The 25,837-nt window shown below is 51.1% G+C and overlaps 1 protein-coding gene across 5 annotated transcripts in view; it reads left to right on the forward strand.

The window, feature by feature from the left end:
* LOC102087654 (protein CEPU-1) overlaps positions 1–25,837 on the forward strand; it is a 282,001-nt gene that overhangs the window by 247,946 nt on the left and 8,218 nt on the right. For all 5 annotated transcript variants that reach the window (XM_065040473.1, XM_065040474.1, XM_065040477.1 and 2 more), the window contains one exon: positions 12,282–12,407. In XM_065040473.1, coding sequence (XP_064896545.1) covers positions 12,282–12,407 — 126 coding nt within the window. The remainder of the gene's footprint in view (positions 1–12,281; positions 12,408–25,837) is intronic.

Below are 25,837 nucleotides of genomic sequence, written 5' to 3' on the forward strand. Positions count from 1 at the left end.
AGAGCATCTGCTCCTCAGGCTCGCTCCTTCATCTTGTTTTCATGGGGCTCACCCCAAATGTGACAGCTCCTAGGCGCCGGCAGAGCCTGGCTGCTGGAGTGGCTGTCGGTTCGCACAAGGCGCAGGTGACATCTGTGTCGTGTCGCTGCAGTTTGCTCCAGGCTCCAGGGGAGGGAGGCAGAGCTGCCGATCCATCCCCAGCATCGCAGCTGCATCCCTGCAGCATCCCTCGTCCCGCCGATGCAGCTGCATCCCTGCAGCATCCCTTGTCCTGCCCAGGGATGCGCGCTCGCTGTGCCAGCCGGGTTTGATGCCCCTGTTGCTCTTTTGCACCCTTAAACCACCTACACCGCCTCATCTTCTGCTTGGCAGACAGGGATTTATTGTCTGCTTTGAGCCCCTGTGCTCCCTCACGGCTTGTCAGGAAATCCCCATCCCTCAATAGGTCTTCTCGGTGCATTTGGAACCTGAATTTGGGTGTGCTGTCCATGTTTTACAAGCCCAGCCTCCAGCCCTAGCTCAAATCTGGGCCCGTTTAGCGAGGCAGCTGCTCGGTTCCCTTTGTGCATCGGCATTTGATCTCTCTCCATGGGTATTTGGACTCCGACCACTGCAGTAATTCCTTGTTTGTCCTTTAATAAAAGACCCGTGAGCCCCCTTGACACCAGAGCTGGAATCAGTGGGACCTGGGTTGTCCTGTGTGCCAGCTCTTCGTGACAATCTGGTCCTGTGTCCATCCTGCCAAACCGGCTCCTCTGAGACCTACATGTTTGAAAACATGAACAGCAGCTCATCTCCCATTCAGTGTTTTTCTCCATCATTTGCCTTATTAAATATTGATTTTCTGTTGCATTATTAAACCTTAAGTCCCGAGCATAAATTCAGAGTTGATACTTTAATCTCGCTCTTCTTTTTTGGCCTTTAGAGCTGATTTTTCTGGCCAGTCCCGCCGGAGGTGAGTCCAGAAGCCAAGGCCTCTTTTAGGGGCTCGGGGAGGCAGGAGCAGGGGGCTCTTCCCAAGGGAATTTGGTCTGTTTGGTGCAACCTTTGCCATCGAAGGTGACATGTGTGGGCATCCCAGCTTGCGATTCTGTAAAGACCGTGGGTGGAAGGGGACTGGGGAGGCATCAGTCAGGCTTTCCTGGGAAGTTTTTATGTTACTGCCTGGGGGAAGGATATAGCCCTGTCTTTGATAGTGTGATTGTTTGATAGGATTGTGATCTGAAAGGGGATTTTTTTCTGGAAGCACTGTGCGGTTAGTCGAACATCATCCCTCCACGTACCCTTCTGTGTTTGCTCCCCGGGGTTTTTGCTGCCGTGTTATACCAAAATTGCCATGCCCAGGAGCAGTGCTCTCTGCTGGGGAAGGAAAAAGCCACAGATGGTGATGTCTTGTCCTAAATGCATCTCTGGGCAATGCTGTACAAAGCTGCGCTTTTCTGCCATACAAATCCCCAGCGAAACCAGGGGTTGGCCACAGCCAAAACCCTCGGCAAAGCCAGAGGGATGTGGGTGGTGGGATTGATGCCAGTGCCAGGCTCCATAAAGCCACTGGCCACATGGGAGCAAGTGGCCACCGGCACATCCCGGTAGCCAAGGTGGGTGACGATGACACCGGCTGCATCCCGCTCGCCTCTCCTTCGCTATCACAGAGCTGCATGCAGCCCTGCGCTGCCAGCAACCAGGTGTCTGAACACGTATCCAGAGCCAAGATAACTCCACGGCCAAAAGGGAGGAGGGGAAAACAGTGTGGCAGCGCTGGCAGGTTCAGGAGGATTACAAAAAAATAAGGCAAAAATAAAAAAAAAAGGCAAGGGGGGAGGCTTGCAAATGGCTTTTGGATCCCCATCCAAACGGGACATGCTGGGCGGCACGAAACGCGCGCCTGGCAGCGGTGGAGCTGAGCAGTGATTTAAAACCAGGCAGAGGGGGGAACAGATGTGAACACAATGCTGGAGATAAAGGGGAGGCCAAGGGAACAGCTGCCGAAGAGCCGGCCTGGCCGCTTCCCGAGCGCTAGAAAAACTCCAGCAAATATCCACGGACTTAAGGACGGGCTGGAGGGGACGCTTGAGCCTGTGGGACAGTGGACGGGGGAAACTTTGTGTTTTCTGCAGTGGTTTTGCTTTGGTCTCAAGGGAGAAGTTGCAGCATGGAGAAGGGGAGTTGCATGGAAACATTTGGGAGAGTTGTGATCTTGTTGTATTGTTTTTTCTGTTGGTATCATGGAGAGGAAAGAGAATTTGGCGAAGGAGAAAGTGGAGGAGAAGTGGGAAGCGGAGAACAGAAAAGTAAGGACCTTCAGGAAAGCTGTGGAAATGCGAACCTTTAGAAAATACGTGTGGCAATATGGTCTTGAAATATTTCTGGTTTGGGTTTTCTGGCTCTGGTGGGCTGTCTGCCTGCACAGCTGGTTAACGGTTGGACTTGGTGGTCTTCAAGGTCTTTTCAAACCCCCCCGTAGATTTCAGCTCTGGGTTCCTCTCCTTTCTCTTGGTAGCATCGTGTGTCAGGCTGGGACGAGGCACTGAAGGTCACAGAGCCCATGCTGGCTCGTTGTCGTACAAGAGATGAGATGAACAAGTCTCAATCCCCCCCGCTTGCTGCCAAAGCCCATTTCCGAACCCCCATTTGTACCCAGGGCCGTCCTTGCCCGGTCCAGCCTCATCACAGGGGCCAACAGAGTTGTCTTCTCCATGGTTTGCCCTTCCTCGTAATCCCTCCTCCCCGCAGCCAGCCCAAGAGCTTCAGCCTTTGATCCTCCTCCTCTTTTGCAAACACTTCTCTCCGCTCGCAGAATTAAATCTCTCTCGCAGTGTTTTCCTTCCCTATCTTTTCTTTTTGGCTGAGTCTGCCTGATTTATTTTTCCCCCACTCCTTCAGCAGCAGGGCTATATAATTGATGGCCTCGCCAAGCTTTCCGAGCTGAACATTAAACCCTTCCTGCCTCGGCTCCGACCGGAGTTCATTACTCTCTGCAAAGCTCCGATGTCTGTTTGTGCTCACATGATGGTTGTTGGGGATGGGAGGACGTTGTCAGCGGTGAGAGAGACCTGGCCAGGGCTGCTTTGTAATCAAACCCCGCTCTCTGTCTTTTTAGCATATTTTCAAGTGGAAAAGGCCTCTTGGCCTCTTCATACCCGGGGTTCTCAGTGAACCTGTTGTGAATCTCCCTGCCCAACATTTGCATCCCACCAACCCCATGGAATGCTGGCAGGGTCCCTCTTGCACCGTAATAACCTTATTCCGGTGCTGGGGTCACCGACCAGGTGCGTTTTTGCGTGATGCAAGTGCCTTTTTGCATTTTTCGGCATTTTCTGGCAAGATGAAGCAGAAACGCTTTCTCTGGTTTGCCCTATGCCAATTCTTCTTCTGGCTCCCCGTTTACCTCCACGGTTTTCCAGCACTTAAAACACAGCAAGGCGGAGGTGATTACAAGGATTGGAGATGCAGTGACACTTCCCTGCCAACAAGTAATTGATTTATTAAAGACATTACAATACATTCATGGTTGAGCGTAAGAGTTTCCTTTGAACTCGCTCGAAAATCCAAAGGGATTGTGCCTGTTTGCAAGTACCGCGGGCAGAATAAATCTGCGCTCCCCCATCGCCTTCCCTCCCGCACCGCCGCAATTTCATTTCCCTTTGACTGGCGCGAGTAAATATCACAGCTCGACAACTCCAGTCCAGTGACCGGTGTGATCCAATTTAATAGCATTTAAAAATTCAAAGTGATTGTTAGCCAAATGGAAATGTAAGATTTCATACCCAGCCTGCCTTGGGGAGGGAATGGAAGAATGAGGGAGGGTGCGGGGGATGTAGACAAATGGACTAGATAAAAAATAATGGAAAGTAACTTAATTAAAGAGGCTCGAGCCAAGTTAAAAACAGTAATGATTTTGAATCGGAGAACCGCAGGTTTTCAAAATGAAAGGGGAAAAGAAAGGGAAGGAAACTGTGGATAAAGAGCCTCCAAAATGATTAAATGGGAGGAGAAGGAGGCAGAGGAAGGAAGGGCAGAAATATCTTTTCTGTGAAAAGCAGGAGCACATGGGAGTAGATGGTGCCGCCGATGGGTCCGGGCATTAGGAAGACAAATAGGCAAATTAAAGGATGCTCTGGGGGGAAGAGAAGTCCCCGCAGTTTTTCTGGCATTCTCAGAGGTGCAAGGGTGGCCAAGGAGAAGGCTGGAGGGCTTCGTTTAGGAGAAATCCTAATGGAAAAGGAGAACAGCCTCAACATGCTCTGGGCACGCTGTATCCCTGCCCTGCGGTAGCATCGCTCCCTCCTTTCCCTTTGCTCTTAACCCCCTCAAACGTTGCCTATTCGGGTTGAAATTCGGTAGTGAAATTTTAATTGCCCCTCTGTGTGTGCAGGTATCCTGCTGTGCTCTCTACAGCCTGATGACTAACTTTTAACTGCGTTGGAAATACCTGTCCTGGTGCCTTTTCTGTGGCTTCCCAAGCACAGGTGCTGATGGAGCATCGATCCAAGTGGCCACTTTTGGGCCATTTGCTCTTTGGGTCTCATTTCTCCATCCACATAGCGAGGATAATAACGCTCCTTTATCTCACCGGGATTTTTTTTTATGAACTTTGAAAGCTAAACCTTGCAATGCTAATGCCACTCTCTTATGGGCATTTTAAGGCATGGGAAGGATGGTGTGCATCATGGCATGGACTTTTGGTCTTTTGATGTTTGTTGTTCTGCTTGTTTCTGGCAGCTTTTGGCCAAACCTTGAGTGGATCCGCTGGGCTTGGGGCAGTTGATGTGTCAGGTTGGGGTGGATGCTAACAAGGTGCAGGACCAGAAGTTGTGGTCTGGGCATAAGTAGCAGCAGAGGCAGGCTCCACCACCTAATCGGAGAATAATAAGACCGTGCTCCCTGCCTGATCCTTTAATTTTTCCCTGGAGACAAAGGCAATTATGGGAAGAAGCCTGAACAGAAGTAAAGGCTCTGGCTGGGGGATGGAGGAACATGCAAGGGCTGGAGCTCAGTGTGCAGAGGATTTGGGGAAGAAAGGGGCTTTTTGGGGACAAGCAGTGATGGCAACAGCACCTGGATGCCGGCCCAGTGCCTAAAGGTAGTTTGCCAGCGTTGATGTCTGGGAGGGTTCTCTAGCCATCCTTTCTGTGTATTCAAGAGCCCCATGGAGCAAATTGTCTACTTTTGTGTCTCGTTGGTGTAGCACCTACTCCAGGGGGTCTGATGAGGGTATCAAAGAGGTTTAGGGGAGCTTGGGAGGGCAGGATGGATGGAAATACCTTGCTACGTAGAGGCAAAAGGAATACAGATAGACCCAGAAGACACAAACAGACTTGTAATTCAGTCAAAACTCGGGGCTCTCGCTCAGTTCCACATTAACGCCACGAATCTCGACGGTTTTTGAAGCAGAACCGTCGGCCGCAGTGTTTTGGGAAGCGACGCTCATCCTCCCGCGAGGGCGGGCGAGCCGCCGCGCCTTCCCCGGGCATGGGCTCCTCGAATTAGATTAGTGTCAGTGTGGAAAGCGTAATCATAAACACTTACTTTGTGCTTGAGTCGGGGGAGAGGGAGCACGAGTGCCAGAGCGCGGAGATAAGAACAAATATGCAAGAGTGCAGTGTGTTTTTAATGGAAAGGAGATTTATTTCTCGCTGTGTCTTTTTAAGCCTCTAGATAGATCATAGAAAAACCCAGCCCAACCCACACACAACCTGTCTGCCTGAAATAGCCGAAATGCAATTTAAAGAGCATCATTTTAACTAATGCTTCACTTCAGAGACACCTGCCCTATATTCATTGGAGATGCAGGCTGCATTAGAGCATCTGATTTATCATTAGGAAAGATGTTGTAGCTCCTTTGTTCCTGTCGGGTCCCTTTTGATGAGCAAAGTGGCACAGGGCTGGTTTAGTGTGCTCGGTCCCTGTGGTCAGAGAGCTGGGGGGGCACAGGGGGAGCCCCCCCATTCTCCAGAAGCAGATGTAGGACATGGCTCCTTCTCCTCTTGGCATTTTTGGGGTGAGGAGCTGAGGTTTCACGCTTAGTTTAGCAGGACAAAGTGTGCTGATTCACCAGATGAGCGATACCGTGTAAACTTGCTGCTTGTGGGTTTGGGAGGCTCCAGATTGACTAGGCATTGCTCTTTGCAGTCACATACACTCAAGATGCATCTTTTCAACCAAATCTGTGCATCTCGGCTTGTGTGAGCCCTGGCTATGGATAGGACGTTCCTAACAGGACTGTTCCCATGCAGAAATGTCCCCACCTTTGGTTCCTATGACCGTAGGCTCTGGGTATCTTATCTTACGTGCCGCTGCCTTTGTAATAAGCCTGCAAGGAAGAGACACACTTGTCACCGCAGTGACAGAGAGATGAAGCGAAGTATTTTGCCCAGGACGACTCTGGCAGTGCAGGCATCAAGCCATCCTTGTCTGCAGCTCGCTGACCCGCAGCAAGGAGGCTCTTCTAACCTTATTAAAAATAGAGGAAATTCCACAAATCATGGTTTTCTCCTGGAACGTGACGCAGCAGAGGATCCAGCGTTGTCCTGCATCCCTGGGGAGATGACAGCCCCGAGGTCCCCGGGCGGTTTGCTTCTGCTGGGGGACAGCTATCGAGGATGAGAGAACACGGGGACAAATGGGAGGAAAGATGGGGAGAGCAGAGCTGTTGTCAAATCCCTATCTCGCCCTTTCTGCTCTCAAGTTCACTTGTAATATTTTTCTCGACTCGGGTTGCTAATGCGTTTTGTTCTCCAGGGTGCGCGGGGCCCGACTTCCCGCGCAGCCTTTAATTAGTTTCTGGATGATGACATCTCCGTTGAGAATCGTCTCTTCGTGTCCCCTCCAATCTCGGGGGGAGATAAAGGAATCTAATAAAGACATCCAGCATTTCTAGGTGATGGGTTTGACAAGCTTTGTATTAGCAAGAAGTCGTGTTGGAACTTCTTCGGGTGCCCTGGGCACATTGCGGCTTGTCCCCACGTGGGGACATTTCCCGGGGGGTCTGATGGATCCTGATGGACGAGAGGGGCAGAGCTGGGTACCCTGTGGCCCCGAGGAGGGCGAGACACAGTCGCTGTCGGTGGTCACCATGGAGGTAATTGTGAGACAGGCTGTCGTGGCTTGAGCGAAGGTGTCAATAGTGCGGGAAAGATGATGCAGGTGTCTTTAAGGTTTCAAGATCCTTCAATTTTCTGCTTTTTCTGAGGCGTTGCTTGGCTTGCAGGGGGGAATCCCAGGTGGCTCGGGGTGCAAAAACTGGAAACAAGATTCTGGGTCTGAAAATGAGATCTGTCTAGACGGGGAGCTGAACCACCGAACAGTCCTTGTTTGGCTGCGTTTCTCCAGGGGTAACAATGCAAAAAACTTGACTTTTTCATCTTCCTTCTTTTTCTCTTTTCACTCATCATCATTAGACTCATTTTAGAGAAGGCAACAAAGTCCAGAGCAGTTCCACAAATTCCTTGGGGCATCGTAACATGAAAGCAGAACCCAGGTCTCCCAAACCTGAGTGATGTATTCTGCCTGCTCTATAAAGCTACTTATTAATAGCCGTGCTAAGCAGACTCTTGTTTGTTCCCTCAAAGGTGTGGAGTTTGGTGGCAGGTGTTTGTTTCTTTACGTGGTAGGAAGGAAGATGTGGACCCCTTCAGAGCCTTGAAAGCAGGGGAGCAAATCCAGCCGGGCAGCACCCCAGTCTGAATCCAGGCTGGTGACACAGACCCATCCAAAAGTCAGGAAAAAGTCCTTGCGCTGGAGACCAGACTCTCCTTTTGCGTCATGTTTATTGTGGCGTATCCCTCGTTGACTGCGGTAGGAGCGTTGCTGATTTATGCTGTCGTAAGTGGAATCAGATTGGGCTCCCTTTTGGCACTTAGCTATAAAGTTTGTCTGCAGAAACCCTGCTGCTTATGCGGTGAATTATACCCGCGTTCACAAATACTTTACTAATGAATGATTGGAAACGTCTTGTTTCCCCCTCTCCGCCTCTGAATTATTACGATGCCATGCCGTATAGCCTGCCGCAGAGACGGGCGTAAAGAATTTTGCGTCCTCCAAGCTCGGGAGGGCTTTGCCGCAACAGGAGCCGTCGCCTACTTGGGAAATCATTTAGGCACATCTCAGCGTCGTATGACACATCTCATTACGCCTTGCTTTAAAACGAGTAATTGCCATTAGTTATTTATTAATTGCTTATTAAGGTTGTTACGTACGTCCTCTTCATTTCCAGGCTGCTTTCTTCACGTCTTTGGCTGCTGCCGGGTTTGCACAGAGGGAACTCAGTCCCTTGGCGAAGCTGAACCGAACCCAGCAAGCTGGTGGGGAAGGGGGTGACGCTGCAAACCTGGGGCAGCCCCGAGGGTTTTTATTCCAGCCTACATGATGGAGCAAAGTAGCTGGAAAGCTGACTCTCAAGCTGTATTTTCCCTTCCCCGCATCCCATGAACTTGTTCAATGCAGCTCCTGAGCTGCGTTGACAGGACACAGGGATGAAGCCCTCTCTGCATTTCTCTTAATTATGGTTGGGTTAGAGTGGCATGAACTGATTTAAAAGCCCATTATAATACACCTGTAATTGAAGGTACACATCTTTCAATTTGCTGTCTGCCTTCCTTAAAAAGCAGAAAGGTTTCAGACACAAAAGAGAGAGAAGGAGTGATGAAGGTGCTGGAGCCTTGGACCTTCTCCTGACCCAGCCAGAGGAGAGACAAGCTTCTCCCCTGTGACCCGGAGGAGAGGACAGGCAGCCAAATATCGGGGTTCCTGCCCTGTACCTGGTCCTGGATGTCTTTGGGGGACCCCTCCATTGCTGGCACGGGACCGTGGGCTCGGTCTGGCTGCAAGAGAGGCTGGGGGCACCCAGGGATCCCACTCGCCATGTTTCAGAGGCAGGACCGTGGCAGCAGCGCCCTGTACAACACGGGGAAGCCTGTGGGTGACAGCGGTAAGAGGCTGTTATGAAAAGCAGGAGCCGCGGCAGCCCGATGCTCGGGAAGCTGCTGGCGCACATCACAGATCGCCTGCAGAACGCCAGCCTGAACCTCCCTCTTTTTCATTCCTCAAGATGCTTTTATGGTTGTTCTTTGTTGTTGCCTTTGATCTGGAGCAGATGTTGCTCCTGCTGGAAGATGGAGGTTGGCATGTTTTACGAGGGGGAAGCAAGGCAGCGCTTGGCTGCCGGGGCGAGAAGGGATGTGCAGCTCTGGGAAGGCGACACGTGTGTTTCTGCACTGCTTGCTTGGCTCCCAAAACTCTGTAGAAAGGATTTGCTCCTTGCAGGCACCCAACATGTTGAGGCTCATTTCAGTCGGGGAGAGGGAAGCAAAGGCAGCAGCGCGGTCATTGCACACAAGGGCGATGGATGGGGAAGGAATGGTGACAAGAGATGGCATGGCCAAGGGGTACCTGCATGGGATGCGTGAGATTTTGCACCTGCGTTGGCTGTGGGACGGGTGTTTGGAGGTGAAAGCATAGTGGTGATATAGCCCGTGCCAGTGGCAGGAGGCTGTCTGCGCCAGGGAATGTATCTGTGTAGGCAAACGCATATGCTCGGATCCGTAAAGACATCTATCACCTGCCTGAACACCCTGGGACGTGTAACATGCCATATGGTTTGGTTAAATATTTAAGCAAGCTGTTTTCTGTCCTGGGGACTCGGCGTGTGTGAGCGGGCACCAAGTCTGGGCAAACTGGGGCCATGCCCTGGGTACCTGCAGAGAGAGACCTTTCCCATCATCGGGGCAAGGATAGGGGGAAGAGAATAGTCAGACTGATGAAACTCCAGCATGTCTTGGGGGAAATCTGCGCCATGTCACTGGAGCAGCTTGGCCAACGCTGCCATGTTTAATCACCCCCGAGCAAGAGAGACGCTGAATGCAAAAGGGCTGCCCGCAAGGAGAGGGCTCCCGCCTGGGAAGCCCGCAGTTATTTAGCTTTATTTATTTATTCACTAGTTCCCACAGGGGCACAGCTCCATCTGCATCCCACATGCGGCACAGGAAGTCTTTCCCCTGCCCCCTTGCAATGCCAGCTGACGGAGAAAGTGTAATGCAGAGGGAATGGGAGCTCCGGTGACCGTTAAATAACATTAAATATATACTTGTGATACCCTATTTATTAAGGTTTCCTTCCCTAGCATGGTAAAAGCCTTACAACATGCTTGCTCGGTCTCCAGAAAGGCATTTTAAATAGTTCATGCGGTTAATTATTCAAACGTTTAATTAGCATACAATAACTGTCGTGTTAAATCCTACTACTGCGCATTTAATTTAAGGGTTAGCTAACGACTTCGCTGACGTCACTCTGGTTTCCTTTCCAGCCGTTCCTGCCTCATCTCATCCCAGGTGGGCTTTTTCTGAGCTGCTTTTTCGGTTTTTATAGAGAGTTGCCAGGTCTCCCATTGCTTGGCCAAGCAGCAATGCAACCACCTTTCTTCCCCTTGCCTGATCTGAGCAGCATTTCAATCTCCCGCTGTGTTGCTGAGAAGGAGGATGTAACCTTCATATTTGGGGAAATCCAAGTTTGATGTGTTTTAATTACATTTTAGAATCTGGTCAGTTGATTTGATTCCAGATTTTTGCCTGTCGCCCGGTTGGGTACAAACCTGTGTGTGCGATGCCAGAGTCACAGTGCAAAGTCTGACCTGATTTGTTGGGGTTTTTTTAATGTTTCGGTGAGCTCTGCAAAACAAGCTGAGTTGGCCTGGTGTGGATTCAGTAGTTAGAAAGGTTCCTGTGGGGTTTAGCGAGCATCGCATCGAAGATGATAGATAACACTCTATTTTTTTGGGGACTTCGGGCTGGAAGCTAATGCTTCTTTTGAGGTGATGGAGGGCATGTGCTTGGCTCTTTCCGCCTCTCTGAAATGGCAGTGGTAGTACCTCCTTAGCCTATTTTCAGTGTCGAGACCCTAAACTGGGTGTTTTTAAATCGCACACGGGTTTCCTGACTAGCGGTCCCAGCGTCAGTAATGATAGCACCGTGGTAATTAATTGCATCTCCCCAATGGACTCCTTGGCTATTGGCGGAGCATCTCCCAGCTCCGTGTGGGTGGGTTGTCCCAGGGGCACGTGCTGTCCCCTCACACTGGGCTTAATGACACTGTAGCATATTAGTATTTATTTTGGTGTCGTGTTCATGGCCTCCGCTGTCCTGCCCCAGAGTCCGCACTGTTCAGGGAGCGTCTGGTCCGTCGTTGTCCTCCGCTGCTTGATTAGCAGATTAGCCGTCGTGCCCAGAGCAGCAAAAAAATGAACTCCCAGAAGCCCTTCAAAACAGAGAATAATTCATTACCCACCTTGATTTCCACTTAAAATGTACTTTAACTACACTTCCAACTACAAACCCTAAATCACCCTCATGTTCACAAAAAATCCATCATTTTTTATTTTATTGCGCGGCACTGGCATGACATAATCCCTTCCAGAGCGTCTCGGAGTGCTTTACGGATCAATAAATTACTTACCTGCACAGCAGAGGCGATGCGTGCAAGGCCATTGCAGTCATTCCACCTCGGCAGAAGGTGCGGGAGATGGGGAGAGGGAATTGGGGTGCTCAGGAGTGGGGTTCGGATCGGGAATTGGGGTTTGCAGCGGTCTGGGATGCAGCTTCACGCGGGTTGAGGAACGGGGCTCGCTCGGGGAGGGTGGAAGGAGCAGGGATGCTTGACGAGTGATTTGTGGCTCTCCTGCAAAGCGCCGCAGCGGGCTGCCAATCCGCCACCAGCTCCGGAGAATGGCCTGGAAAATAAATATATAAACCCAGGCAGGTGATGGTCTTTATTATGTTCTGCAGGTGCAGGCTGATAACAGCAGCCGATCGTTTTTCTTGTAGAGCTCGTCAGAACCCCGGTGGCTGCATCGTGTTCTGTTTGCTCCTGTTAGCTCCCTGTTTGCTCCTCATCCCTTCTCGTTCTAACCCCCTTTTTCGTCACCCCCAAACCTGACCGTCCATCCTCTATTTTGTCTCTGGGCCTCTTGTTTTTGTTCTGCTCCCAATTATTCTCGGTAGCAGTGCCAATGCAGTGGGACGGCTCGCATCCCGTTGCGTTTCCCTTCCTTTGTGCGGTGGTTGACCTTCGAGCCTCCTTGGTAGACTTGTCGCCTCCATGCCCAGCTCTTGGTGCTCAGCCCTCTTTCCCCTGTGTGATCCTGTCAAGCCCGATGAGACCGATGGGATGCCGCAGAGCTTGTCGAGGTGGAGGAAGGAAGGAAATTCAGCCTCCTTCACCCACCTTACGGCATTTGAGCCGGAGCGGAACTCGGCTGCATTTTCATCTACCTCTCTGTGTCATTGCAGTGTCCCCGAAAATCACCGAGATCTCTCCTGACATCTCCATCAATGAAGGCGGCAATGTCAGCCTCACCTGCATAGCCACGGGCAGGCCAGACCCGACAATCACCTGGAGACACATCTCGCCCAAAGGTAAGAGCCGAACGCTTCTAGAAATCCTCCGGGAAGGGCACAGAGCCATTTGCGAGCGGCTGGAGAGGTGTCGTCGTCCGGTTCATCTTGCAATTGCCAAAAAAAAAGTGTTCTGTACTGAAGAGATGTGACTTAATGCAGGATTCGTTGACTTTGGTGGAAAAACATCCATCTTGGTGATCTGAGAGAGGAGCTTATAATGTAGCGCATGTGTTGAACTGGCAGTAGGTGCCAGGTTGCAGTTGTCATGCTTAGCAATTGCATATGCTTGTCTGGCTCTATTTTGAAAAGATTTTGGGGAATTTTCATGTGTTGCTTCAAAGGAGGCCTATAAGTAGTGCAAATGAGTAGGAAAACACAGGAAGCATTAATTGGTGGCCTTGTTAATTGGTAAGCGAAACCTGAGCAGAACCCGTGGGTGTGACTGCTGGGAAGTGCCCGTTAGGGAGCATATTATCTAAAAACCCTTTTCCAGGTGGTTTTTGGCATTTGTTTTGCGTTTTGCTGCCCTGTTATTCCCATGTGGCTGCAAGGTTCTCACCGGTGAGATGTGGGGGCTTTGGCTGGGACGACCCATCCGGCCAAGGAGCAGTGCCAGGTTCTGATCCTGTCTAAGCGCTTCAGTTCAGCCTCAGCCATGAGTCCACTGAGATTTTACCAACATGGGCCGTTGTCCCAGACAGCGGCCCCGAGTTCTCCATCGTGGTCTCCCTGGCCGGGCGAAGGAGACGGTGCCATGATGGATGGCGCCATGTCTGCTCCCTCTGTTCAGCTGCCTGACCATGGCTGCAGCATCTCCATTGATTTTTTAAGTTTCTTTTTCTTTTCCTGTGTCTGCACTGTAGCAAACTGTTGGTCTAGATCCATCACCCTCCATAGCCCAGGCAGAGAGCGAGCTGAGTTGGCAGCATCTCAGCCTGTTCCTTTGAGAGCAGCCTCTGTAAAAACCATTCCCAGGTGCATACATTGGCTTATCCACCTTAGGTCATGTCTCCCAGAGGGTGGCCCTCGGTGAGGGTCTGTGTTGCAATGCAGACGTGGATCCTTGTGCTCCTCTGCAGTCCTGAGCATCTCTCTGTAGCATCAAAGTTGCTGTCGCTTGAATCTGTCACCATCAGGAAGCGTTTATGGTTGTGACAGTCCAAGTGCTCCCATCTCGAACCCTTTTCTTCTTTCTCCTCTTCCCCTTGTCCACCCTGACAATGTGGTTTTGTCTCGCTCAGCCTCCTTACCGTCTTTCACGTGCATCTTGGTTTTCCTGCCTCCCCTCCCACTCCCCCAGGACACCCCCGTGCCCCTCACCACCTTCTCCCACACACCATCCATCCTGTCCTAACCGGCCTTACAATGCCTCCCTTTTTTGTGAGGGCTATTTTCCATGTTTGCTGCCATCCGGCAGGTTTCTTTCCCCCAGGGAATCTTTACCTGCGCTTGAACCAGATGTTTCCATTTTACTTAGGACTTAGCTGCTATGGAAACTGAGGATGCACCAGGAGAGGAAGAGTGAGCTAATCAGAAATTACCTGTGGCGCCGTGTAATTTGCAGCAGCAGCTCTTAGCTGATTTCTGGCCGTGATTAGGCATTCTGCTTTCAAAACTCAAAGGGAACAAGTGATCACGGAGATTTTCCAGAGCCCGGCCACCTGCCAACAGAGGGTGCTGAGCCCAGGGGTGGTCCCAGACAACTTCGGTGGCTGCTCGTCTCCGTAGGCAGCTCTTCCCTTTCTCTCTCTGGCTCTGCCAAGCCACCAACAGGGACCTCAACTTCTCCATTCTGCATTCAGCACACGTAGCAGAGACAAGGTTTTTAACATGGGTACCAAAACAAGAGCCAGGGCAGGTGCCCAGAGGTGCTATAGCAGATGCCGAGACAATAACACTTTCCATAGTAGGATATACTCTTCATTTGGAGAGACAGGAGTAAGCAGGGACCCAAAGCTCTCTGGGTTGTAGGTCCGCCTCGCTGCTCATCCTCAGCTCTTGCTGGGAAATGCAGCAAATAAGAGCGTGTGGTTGGGTCCTTTAGGGTTTTTACACCAAGAGCAGCCCAGCTCCTCGTGACTGATGTTCCTCAAGACCCTTTTCCAGCTCCCTTGCCCACCTGGCTGTTTTCTCCCTGTGCGTTGCTCTGTCTGGTGCAATATGTTTTTAGCAGCTTGATGTGGTTACCTCTGCTGAAATTTTTGCATTTGTGGTTGTTGCAATGTTATGGGAGCTGTTAAGCCTGTTTTGAGGCTCTGTTTGGTTTGGGGGCTGGAAGAGTTCCCTGCAAAACTAATCTGAGATTTTTGCTGTAGAGCTCGGGAGCTGAGTGAACCCAAGCAAGATTTCCCTGCCGATGCCTCCATTGATGTCTTGCGTGGTGGCTGGCTCTACCCATGCCCATCCTCATGCCATGAGCAAGAGGAGGATGCCGGCTCTGGAGAAGGGTTAATGCAGCTAAACAGGTTGAGGTGGAACAAGAAGGGGAGCTGGCGTAGTCACAGGTTTTTCTGCCTTGCCAGAGGAGGCTTATCAGTTTTGGGGCTCTGCCCTGGGCATCTCACCAAAAACAAGCTCTGGCATCCTATGGGGTGGCTCCATCCACCCTTGGCACCCCCGAGGTGCCTGAAAAATCAGGATGGCAGTGGAGAGAGGCACCCTTGGCAGGGCGAAGGGAGGCAAAGAGGGAGAGGAGGATGTAGAATAACCATAGTCATGATATAACATCCATCATGGAGGCAGCAGCATCTTCCCAGAGAAGAGGTAGGTTGTGCAGGGGGCTTGGACGCTGGGGTCTGAAAGGCGGCGTCATATGTGCCCACGCACATCTGTGTTTGCACCCACAGCTGGCGAGCTTTGCTTTTGTTTGGAAGGTTTCAGCTGCCTTACGGTCCCCAGACTCGCAGAGCTGATGCCATCTGTAAACCGCAGAGAGATCTTCTAGTTAATAGTCTGCTTTTGGTCACTCAGGTGTTTCCATAGTTACTGGGCTTTCTTATTTATTATTTTGGGTGGCTCTGATGTTGTCATGGCAATTGCCATCTTGTCAGTGGACCAAGGCTGGAAGTTCTTGGCTAGGAAAAAGCACGAGGTGACGCTGAAGCGCAAGGAGTCGCTCGCTGGCAGAGTCGAGCTGTCCGGGGGATATTTATCCATGCTGCAGACAGGAGACATGTCGTGCATCATGTAAAGCTGGGGAGATGTGCTGAGGAACCACAGCGAGGGCTCTCCCAGGAGGGACGAAGGCTCAGCAGCCTCTGTCCCAGGAGGAGCAGGCATGGCTTAGTAATGATAGCGAGGGTTTGGTGGTCAGACCACAAGCATGGTTATCCTGCCGTGACGGGGCCAGGGACACAAGGAAAGGGTGTAAAACCGAGGTGTGTGCACACAGGTACCTTCAGTGGCACCGGTCTGCCACGGACAGACATCTTGAGCCAGAGGCTGCGTCCAACCCGTCATCCTTAACGACCCTTGATGGACTTTGCTGCCACGGTTTTGTCTAATTGCCTTTTGATTATTGCTGTAATATGATGGATTCAGGTGTAAGGCTTTAGCCAGCGGCTGCCAGGGTAAGAAAATGTTACGATTTGACTCGATCATGTATTTACTCATGAGAAGACTGATCAAAAGGGCTTTATAGTGGGAATCCCTCATTAATCTCAGGATTAGGCTGGGTGCTGAAAGCTCAATGCATGTGCTGCCCAGGTACTTGGCCAAGCAGAGGTAGGAGACACAGGGGGATGCTCAGAGGGCCCCGAGGTCACTACATCCCAAATATCCTCCCTGATGAGCCAATTTAACCTCCATGGCCCTCAGCATCCTCCCTGGAGGAGGTACACCAGCTGTCCCTTGTCTCACAGGAGCAACGGGAGGAGAAATACATCCAGGACGTGAGGCGCTCAGACGCAGCAGTAATCAGCGCTCACATATGCACTTAAGAAAGACGAGACAAGGCAGCCCAGCGTGGCAGAGGTCTCGTGAGATGGTCTGTCCATACAGCAGCAGTGAAGGGACTCTGGGAGAAGTCTGGTATATTGGGATATACTGATATATTGGCTCTGGGCGAGGCTTAAAACAAGAGGACAAATCCAGGTTGAAGAGTTGCTCGTTCCTGGGATGTTTGTGGGGTAGATGTCAGGTTTGGAGCCCAGCTGGAAGGCACCGTGAGACGGGGCATCCACTTGGGTGGGAAAATTCCTTCTATTCCATGCTGGCAGCGCTGAGCTCGGCATCCCATGGAATCCCTCCCTTTAACCCTGCCTCAAGTAATCTAATTAACTTTAAGCCCAGAGAGCCATGCTTTCTGCTGGTCCTTTTTAATGGCAAAATTGGCTCTCGGAGAGAGAAGATGGTTTGCGTACAGCTGGTTGTGCGTTCATCCCAGATCCTATGTTTCTGTCTTTTCTCTCCCAGTGAGGGTTCTAGGGGGTTTGGAGAAGGTCAAGCACCTGCCTGCCATCTCTCCTTGGTGTTGAGGTGCCAGGGAGGGTTTGTCTGCGTCACCTCGGGCCAAACGTGTTCCAAAGAGCCAACCCAAGCTCGTAGCACCTTGTAGGAAGGAGAAATTTGATCCCCTTTTGAGGAAGAAGGGTTGAGGGAGATGCTGTGTGAGATGTGATGTCTCAAAGAAGGGACATGAGTTCTGCTGCGCTGCATGATGGAGCTCAGAGCCAGCCCTGAGCTGCAGTGGTGGGTTGGGTTGGCCACCGTGCCATAAGTGATGTCCCACCTCACCTCGTGGCACATGTCCTCAAGTCTCAAGGTGGCCGGGTGTCTCACGGAGGCTTGTCCCACCCATTGGGTGGCCAAGCACCTCATCCTCCTTCCAGGAGGAGATTTCAGACCTGGGCTTCGGCTAAATGAACTGAAGCACTTCAACCGGCTCCAATCCTGTCGGCAGCTCAACCATCCCCTTGTTTACTGTTGAAATAATTACTGCTTTGCCATAATATTAGCTCTGAGCCGTGACTCCATTACCATTATCGCCGGAATATTACCCATTTATTATCTCCCAGCAACCCTGGAAGATGAACACTAGGCTTCAGAGACCAATTGTTTTACAACAGACAGGATCTTGGTGTGCATTGTTTAATGAGGTAAACTACATTATAGCCGGCATTAATTTGGCCACGGTGCACTCCACTAAATCATCGTTAACCTGTAAATCTGCCACCGGTTTTGATCCACGCTTAAGCGGTGCATACGGGACAGATCGGCCGGGAAAAGGGTTACCGGCCACCCGGCTCTGTTAGCATTGCGTGGGGTGCAAAGAAATAGATTGTGCTGCTCTTGGAGGAGCAGAACTTGGAAATGGACACTGGTTTTGTGCGTGGTGGCGGTGAAGGAGAAACTGGCATTGCCAGGCGTTGCTTAGAGAGTGTGTGCATGTGTGTAGAGACCAGCAAAGGGATTTTAGCTTCCTGAGTGGCAGCAGCTCCCATGGAGCAGGATTTGGCTCAGCAGAGCCAGGACCAGCAGCATCGCATCGCCGGCTGTGGGGTTTGCTGTCCTCAGCATCATCAAGCCCCGCGCTAAGTTATGGGCTGTGAGTAGCTCCTTTTAGCATTTCCCTTCCACTGATGTGCCCTGGCTCCTCCCTCTCTTTGGAAGCAACAGGAGATAATGTACTTGTACATGTATATTTATAAAAGTAATATTTTTGATTCCCCACATGGCGGAAATGAACTCTGTGAGCTGATTTGTTAGCATATTTGGCATAGCCGCCTTCAAAATGTGCATCTTGGTACAAGGATAACAAGACCCTTAGCAATGAATGAGGCGATGTCTTTCTCTTAAGAAAAGGAGGGAAAAAAACTCTCTGGGCTTCAGCCTATTCCTTGACGAAGGAGCTGGTGCCCCGTGCAAAGTGATATTGATAACATTATTGGAGAGTGATTTTTCTTGTTCATGAGCTGATCTGTTTGCAGCGGTGGGATTGGGTTGGGGCAGCCGGGAAGTTTGTCGTTAGTCCCATTGCCTGTGCTCCCGTTCTGTGCAGAGGTGGCGACTTTAACACGAGCATCACTCGCACTGACGTCCCTTCTCAGTACCTTGATGAACTATGGCAAGAATTTTAGTTATTTTCTTTGGCGTGGTGGGACAAAGCAGCCAAAAGCCAACACTCTGGTGGTGTTATCTGTCTCTTTAGTGACGAGCTCGGTTCCCTCCTCCCCAGGTCAATGTGCAGCTTTGTGTCATCAGCCTGCCCAGGACTTGCCTTTTTATTCAGCTGGCGTGGGGAAGAGCAAGGGACGGGGGCGTCTGAGATGTGAGAGATCTCCACACAAATTAAAACCTTTTATCAGCCCCTAATAGCTGTGCAAACTAATTATATTTGGGGCCAAACTTTGCCGGCGACTCCCCCGAGGTATTATTATAAAAATCCAAGCTGTGGAAGCGCGTCCCCATTCTGTCAACACCGGGTCGCTTCAGCCGGAGAGAACTCGGCTCCGGCTCGTTTCTTACTCCCATGATGGGCTTTGCATAAGCCACCGCAGTTGTTTTTGGGGAGGAGAGAGCCCGGATGGGTCGTCTGACATGTGGCCCAGGTTTGCCGAGCCAAAGACACGGCTGACTGTGAGGAAATAGCACCCAAATTTTGTTGCCCAAACCCCGCTGTCCTCACACTCTTTCCCAGCACAGATTGCCAACTAATGGGGTGGAGCTAGCGCGAGCGCTCTCTATAAATGGAGCAGAATATAAACAGAATAAAGCCTTCATTTCCCGGGCTGTGATTTCATTATTAATATACTTTACAGTTCACAGGTTGTTCATTTGCTTCCATGTTTTCTCAGCTGGTGTAATCTGCGGGCACGGAGTGAGAAGAGTCATAAAATTTCCATTTCCAGTTGAATGTGCGTCCAATTCGCCGTGAAATGTTTCTCTCTGTCGTGAATATTAAGCACCCGAGGAATCGGTCGCCGCAGGATTAGGCAGGGCAGGTTGCCAGCCCCCTGCTCCGTGTCCCGGGGATGCGGGTGCAGAGGAGGAAAGGTGACAAGGTGACATCTGGAGGCCAAGGGAAGGGCAAGGTGATGGAGAGAGGAAGAGGGAAAGGAGGAGGAGAGAGAATTTGTGCGAAAGATGCTGGAGGGAAAGGGAGAAATGGTAGAAAGTGGCGAAGGGACATGGAAGGTGAAGGATGCTCCCATGGAGCATCACCTTGCTACTTGCAGGGAGGATGTTGCACCGGCATCTGCTCTGGTTTATAAATCAGTTGTCTGTGTCTGTGCCATTTCCACAGGCTGAACATGGGTAAAAAGAGACTTTTCTTGTGTCGGGCGAGGCTGAGAAATGCTGCCACACTCATATGGACGTGGAGCTGAGACATGCTGGCAAAAAATAAAACCATGTTGTGCTCACAGTGATGCGTCCAGCAGAAAAAATGTGGAGATTTGTCACATATTTAGTGTAGTCTTTAGTGTCTTTAGGGCAGCACAGCAGAATTTGGGTTGGTGGGGCAGATGTTGCTGCCCTGAGGTGCCGCAGCTGCGGTGCCACCAGCAGCGGGCACATCTGGCAGCACAGCTGGAGGCAGTGAGGGATGCCTGTCCCGGTCCCCCCTGCCCCTGCCCATCGCCCTGGTGCACGATGTGCTGACACCACTGGGGGTAAAGGGACAAAACACCAAATCCCGCCAGCATGCCCAGGCCGCGGAGGGGAACTCGGGCACAGTTTCCTCGCGATTCGTTGCTGAAATGACTTGTGCCGCGGCACTGCTTGCTGCAGGGGAAAAGAATGCCTCTTCCTTTCCCATCTTCTCTTGGTCGAGTCAAGATAATAATAGTCTTTTTCTGATCTCCTGAACTTTCCCATCTGCTTGGTAAAACAATGGCAATTCTTTTTCCTCCTGGTCTCTCTCTCTGTCTTCCTCTCTTTTATTGTTATCCTCCTACAGTATAGTTTAAAGCCAGAGCAATGCCGTAGCCTGTGGGTTTTTCCCATTCCTCTGGTACACCGCTGTTACTTAAAATGGCTTTTTCCTGGCAAAGCGATGCCTCTCGCTGCCCTCCCTGTGCCCATAGTGGAGCCGATACCTTCACAGAGAGGGGACAATGGGCTCAAGCAATGGCGCTCTGGTCCCAATGTTCCCAGTCTCTCCCAGTGCCCCAAAACCAGGATCCCCCATCCCTGCATCCCCCCGTGCCCATCGTCTCACCCCTGACGCGTTTCCCCAGCCTCTCCGAATAAACCACAATGTGGCGAGCGATCCTCCAGAAATGGAGACATCAGCATCATAAAACACAAGGGACAGAGCAAGGCCACTGGGCTGGAAAATAGCGTGTCTGGAAAAATAAAGACAGGCTAAAGATGATGGAGAGGAGACTGCAAGCTTCACCCTACCAGGGATTCATATGGTTTTGGGGGGTCCCGGGGGAAGAGGAGGGAAGGAAAATACCCCCCGTCTATAGAGACCTGTGGCAGGAATGATGTTTGGGCTCGGCAACCGTATGCAGGGAGAAAGTAAGTTTCCCAGATCCCCGTGACTTCTCGCCAGCACCGGGAATGGATTTAGCCAGCACTCGATGCTTCTTTTTTCCCTTTAATGCCATTATGCCACTTGCTTCCCATCCTAGGGATATTTTTCTTAATGCCGCTGAAATGCGGCTTAGCGGAGGTTACAGCCATTTAACGCTTTGGATTGCGCTCGCTTCTTAAGAGCTTGTCCTGCGGAGAAAGCCTTTGGGTATGAATTTGCAGCCGGAGGGACCCCGCAGGCCCAGCCGCCCGCAGCTGTTTTTCAGACAAATCGGAGGAAAACGGGGCGCCTCGAGTTGGGCAGGGGACGAGGATGCCAGTTGCACATGGGGGGCACATTATACAAGGATGTGGTGGATCTCACCACCAGTATCCCACCCAGGTGTTTTTATTGGGGGGGTGCTTAGCAAAAGTCCTGCAAAAAGCAGGCAGGAGCGCTAGGTTTCTTGGCATTATCTCTCCTTGTCAAGCCTCACGCGCCACAGGTTTTTGTAGAGACGTCGAGAAAGCTGCCAAAAAACGGGCCAGGCTCCAGGAAAAGCCAAGTTGCGACAGGGTTTAATCGTGGAGCGAGCGCTCCCGTAAACAGGATGCGCGCGTTCGCCGGGGCGATTTGTCTCCGGCAGCATCTGTCACTCTTCGACATCTTGGTATCATCGCAGCAAATGATTTAAACACTACCCACCGTCCCCCATCTGTCGGGCAGCCCCTCCACATGGACGGGGCTCTACCTCCAAAGGAACCCAGCGGCACGGGGCCGCGAGCCAAACAACGGGACAAATTAAATCAAAAGCACGCCTTTTGGCACCTGGGGGGAAAACGCACATCAGCTTTGACTTATTGCACAGCACACACTTACAAGAGAGAAGCAGTGGCTTTTGCCACTGCAAGGGGCCATGAAAAATGAATTAGGGCTGGCACCGGGAGAGGGCACGCCGGAGAATCTTTCATTCCGGTGACACCGTCCTCTCTCACCTTGTGAGCAGCAACAGGGACAAAAACTGGGGGGAGGAGGAAAGAATAAGGGATGAAAGGAGAGAGGAGTTGTCATTGGGGTCTGGTCTGGGACCACGGAGCCGCCGGGAGACGCCGTCTTGTCAGTAACTTTCCGTAGAGGTTTCGGCTCCACGGGAGCCTCGATATTTGGGTTTTGTGTGCCCCGTGCATGTGTTCCCGCAAGGAGGCGGAAAAGCCATGTGGGAAGCGGTGCCGAAGCTTTTATTTAGGAGCATCCCTCCCTCCTGGTCCCACCGCTTCGTCCTCCGAGCAAGCAGACCCCGAGGGCTAAGGAGGATGATATCTAGCGAATAATGCATGAGTATCATTAAGAAAATCAGCCCTGTAATGAGCCCTATACCCATTTTTGCTACAGATCCATCACCTCTTAGGCACTTTGTGAACCGCAGCAGTTGTTAATTTACTAAAACGGGGTGACAAATGTTGTTTGGACCTTTTCATTGGTCTCCCTGGGAGGAGAGAGGGCTGGGAGAGGCCAAGGATGGTCACTCAGTTCCATTGGATAAGCTCTGAGCCAGCCCAGCTCTCCCTTACGCTGAAATCAGAGGGCTCATTCTTTATTCGACTCATTTGCTCCTGAGTTAGAGCCTCGTTCAAGGGTGGTTGGTCCCTGAGTTGTGTTGTTTTGTCGCTTTAAATATTAATTTCCATAATCCTGTTATTTCCCAAGGAACTACTTCTCGCAAACAAAAGGTTTAATGCTCCTCTTTTATTCCCGGTAACAAATAAGTTTGCCGAGGCGTGCAAAGATCCCGGTAGCAGCGAGCCGTGCGACGCCTGGCGATGAGGATTTAAGTTTAAGTAGGAATTGCGATGCTCAGGGGAGAAGCATCCCCCAGGGATCCTGGGTACCACAGCAGGATCTCTGAGGGAGGGCAGGGAGCCTGGACGGCACCCCTGTGCATCCCTGCATCCCGTTATTTTTGCGTTGGAGGCATCTCCGATGTGCCTTTTAGAGAGGGAAGATGGGAGAGCCGAAGGCTGGGAAGCACAATAGAAGATAGACTGCTTGTACCTCATTGTCTGGAGAATAGATGGGCCGCGGGCTCCCGGAGAATAGGAGCTGCCACTCAGGCAGCTTTAATAGAACAGGCGGCAGGTAGATTTCAATAAAAGAAATGAGTATAAATATTGTTAGCGGGGACGAGAGGGAAAGTGGGAAGATCTCGTTTGACAAGGCACAGAGGGGAAACTTTCAAGGACTTTTAAGCTGAAAAATCTTCACGATGGCACTATAGTGGGCAGACAGACGGACTCAAGCGCGTGTCATGGCGAGGCGAGCGGGCCAGCATCCATGGTGTGGATGGCCAATAGAGGCTATGGGCTGAGAATAGAGGCTATCGACTGAGAATAGAAGTTATAGGCTGCGAGTATGGGCTCTAGGTGGTGAATACAAGTTGAGGGACCAGGGGTAGCAATGTGATGGCATCTGCAGGCTCTCGGCACCTTGCATTTCACAGTGACTGAAGAGATGTGTTGCACGTGCCCACTAAATTGTTAAATATTTGAGTTATCGTTATTTGAGCCTCAACTGTGGTCTCGGGCTGGACTGCGGGTGCGCCAAGCAAATGCGATCACAGCAATGGGTCTCGGTGACAAGTGGTGATGGTCAGCAGCCCTGGGACGTGAGGATGAGGAGGGTCCCCAGGCTGTGGCAGCAGAGGGAGTTGCTGCAAAGCCTCAAGCACCAAACAGAAGTGCGGCAGTGAGAACAAGGTCCCCTGGGGCTTCGCGCAACATCAGGCCACAGAAACATGCTAATTAACATGGAAAAACATGTTAGAGGGGAGATTCTTTCCTTGTAGTCGGGAAACTTCAAAGGGAGAGGGCAGCTTGGCCCCGTGCGAGCACAACGCAGTCTTTGATATGGGGTTGCGGTTCTTCATCTGAAGGCTTGTAAAAATGCAGAAGAGGAGGTTTTTACCCTATATTTCCTATATGTTGCTAGTGTAGATGTGCTTTCTAAAGAGCTCGCACCTCTAAGGATGGTGATGGGTGGAAACGGGCCGGACCCTGAGATACGGGTTGCAACATTAGCGAGAGGGGGAGAGGAGCACGCTGCGCTCGCCCGGGTCGATAGGGTAATCTTGAAAGAAATCATTTTTGTAATGATCGCTCTGGATAGTTTCCAGCAGGTTAATTACCCCCAATCTTTCTCCACCGGAGCGTGGCGGCGCTAAGAGGGGGCACATGGGGGGGAAGCCGCGTAACCGGAGTGGTTCGCCCAATCTAAAGAAAAAGCAAATGTTAGAACTACCTGAACTTCTTTCTGTCTGTGTTAATTGAGCGGTCAGGAGCGGGTAATACTGATTAATAGGAGGTGAAGCAGCTGCTTACCAATTTTGATGGGGGATCGCGGTGGAGGCATCCTTAGCTCTTCTTTACCCCCATCTCCAGGGATGTCCAACCCACTTTGGGAGCCCCCATTGGGGGAGAATCCTTCCCCCATCCCCTTTCCGGCACATGGGAAGCCAAATCACCCCCATGATGCCACAAAATCACCTGCCCCCCACTTTTCCATCTGCTGCAGAGGTGAAGCGGGTCTGGGGCACCGGCAATTCACTCTTATTTCCTTTGTGCGTTTTATTTATTTACTCTAAACTGTTATAGGAAGGCCATCGCTATCGCATCCGAGCGACGTTTGAAATAGATGGGTCTGGGTTTTAGCGCGTCACTGGGAGCCGGGAGTCTGTGCGATGTTAATTTTTATTGCCAGAAGTAGCCATAAATTGATAGTAGTGAATCGCTGTAGGGGCTGTAATTAACTAGTTACTATTTCACCTCCAAAAGGAGCAATGTTTCACGCTCTTACTTTTACTTATCTGGAATCAGCCGCTGTCAACATCCGCCGAAGCCCGTATAAAGATTTATAGACCTTGGAGGTAAATATTGACTAATGGGCAGCTCGGCTTAATGTTCACCTTGAAGGACAATAAATTGCGCTATTGATTGAAGCCAGATGTCAATATCTGCATTGTTGTAAACATTTTAATAAAATTATCTCCATAAAATATTCTCCCTCTCTGGCCGATCCCGGTGAGTCGGATCGGCACCCGACAAACACGGCGGTGTAGTGTGTAGGGTAGCACCGGGATTTTGGGCATCCGGAGCCCACGGGGACACCCAGCTCATTGCAGGATGATTGTTGAGGTCGAGCCTTAGAGGTCAAAAGACCGCAGCCCAGACTAGCTGTTCTTTGTAGACCCTTCGCACTTGGTATTTTGTGATTATGTCTGTTTTCCCATGCATAGATTTCCTTGCATAGATTGGGGCAACGTGGCTCTTGTCCCTTTGAGGCTGTTTCTTATCAGAGCTGTGTCCATGTCTGGTGCTCGTGTTGTCTGCAGACAGCACGTAGAGCAGCTGAAACTTCATTAGGGCGGTGATCTGTAGGATCTTTAGGATCCTCTGCCTGGCGCACAGAAGCAATAGTGGCAGTGACATGTCCCAGAGACCCAAATACAACCACAACGGTGACCTGGGGGACAGCGGTACCTAATTAATTTGGGAACGCGTGTTGGCTTTCTGGTGAGTTATTATGTTGTCAGGTGCTTGAGGGAAGCAAATGGGTAGGAGAGAGCAGAAGGGAGACGAGTTGGGCTGGGAAAACAAGGACAAGCAAGAGAAGGATAAAAGAGAGGAGGGAGGAATGCGGATGCACGAGGCATCTGCCCGCACCTCATCGCACCCTCACCGCTCCAAAACGTCACAGCAAACGCCGCCGAGCTCCCCGGTTAGTCCATCACCCTGGCTGATGAGGAAAGATTATACCTTTGCCAAGTGTGTGGCTGTTCCATTTCTGGCCTGTATTTTATTATTAGTATTATTAATAATAATAATAATTCTGTGTGCTGGCTGCACTGCTTTTCCAGCTCCCGAGGAGACGTGAGAGCTCTCCCATTAATTCCTGCAATATTTCAGCTCCTAATTGCGCTCAGGCACAGACAGCCTCG

This window comes from Columba livia, chromosome 24 (assembly GCF_036013475.1).
Source record: "Columba livia isolate bColLiv1 breed racing homer chromosome 24, bColLiv1.pat.W.v2, whole genome shotgun sequence".
Classification (NCBI taxonomy): domain Eukaryota; kingdom Metazoa; phylum Chordata; class Aves; order Columbiformes; family Columbidae; genus Columba; species Columba livia.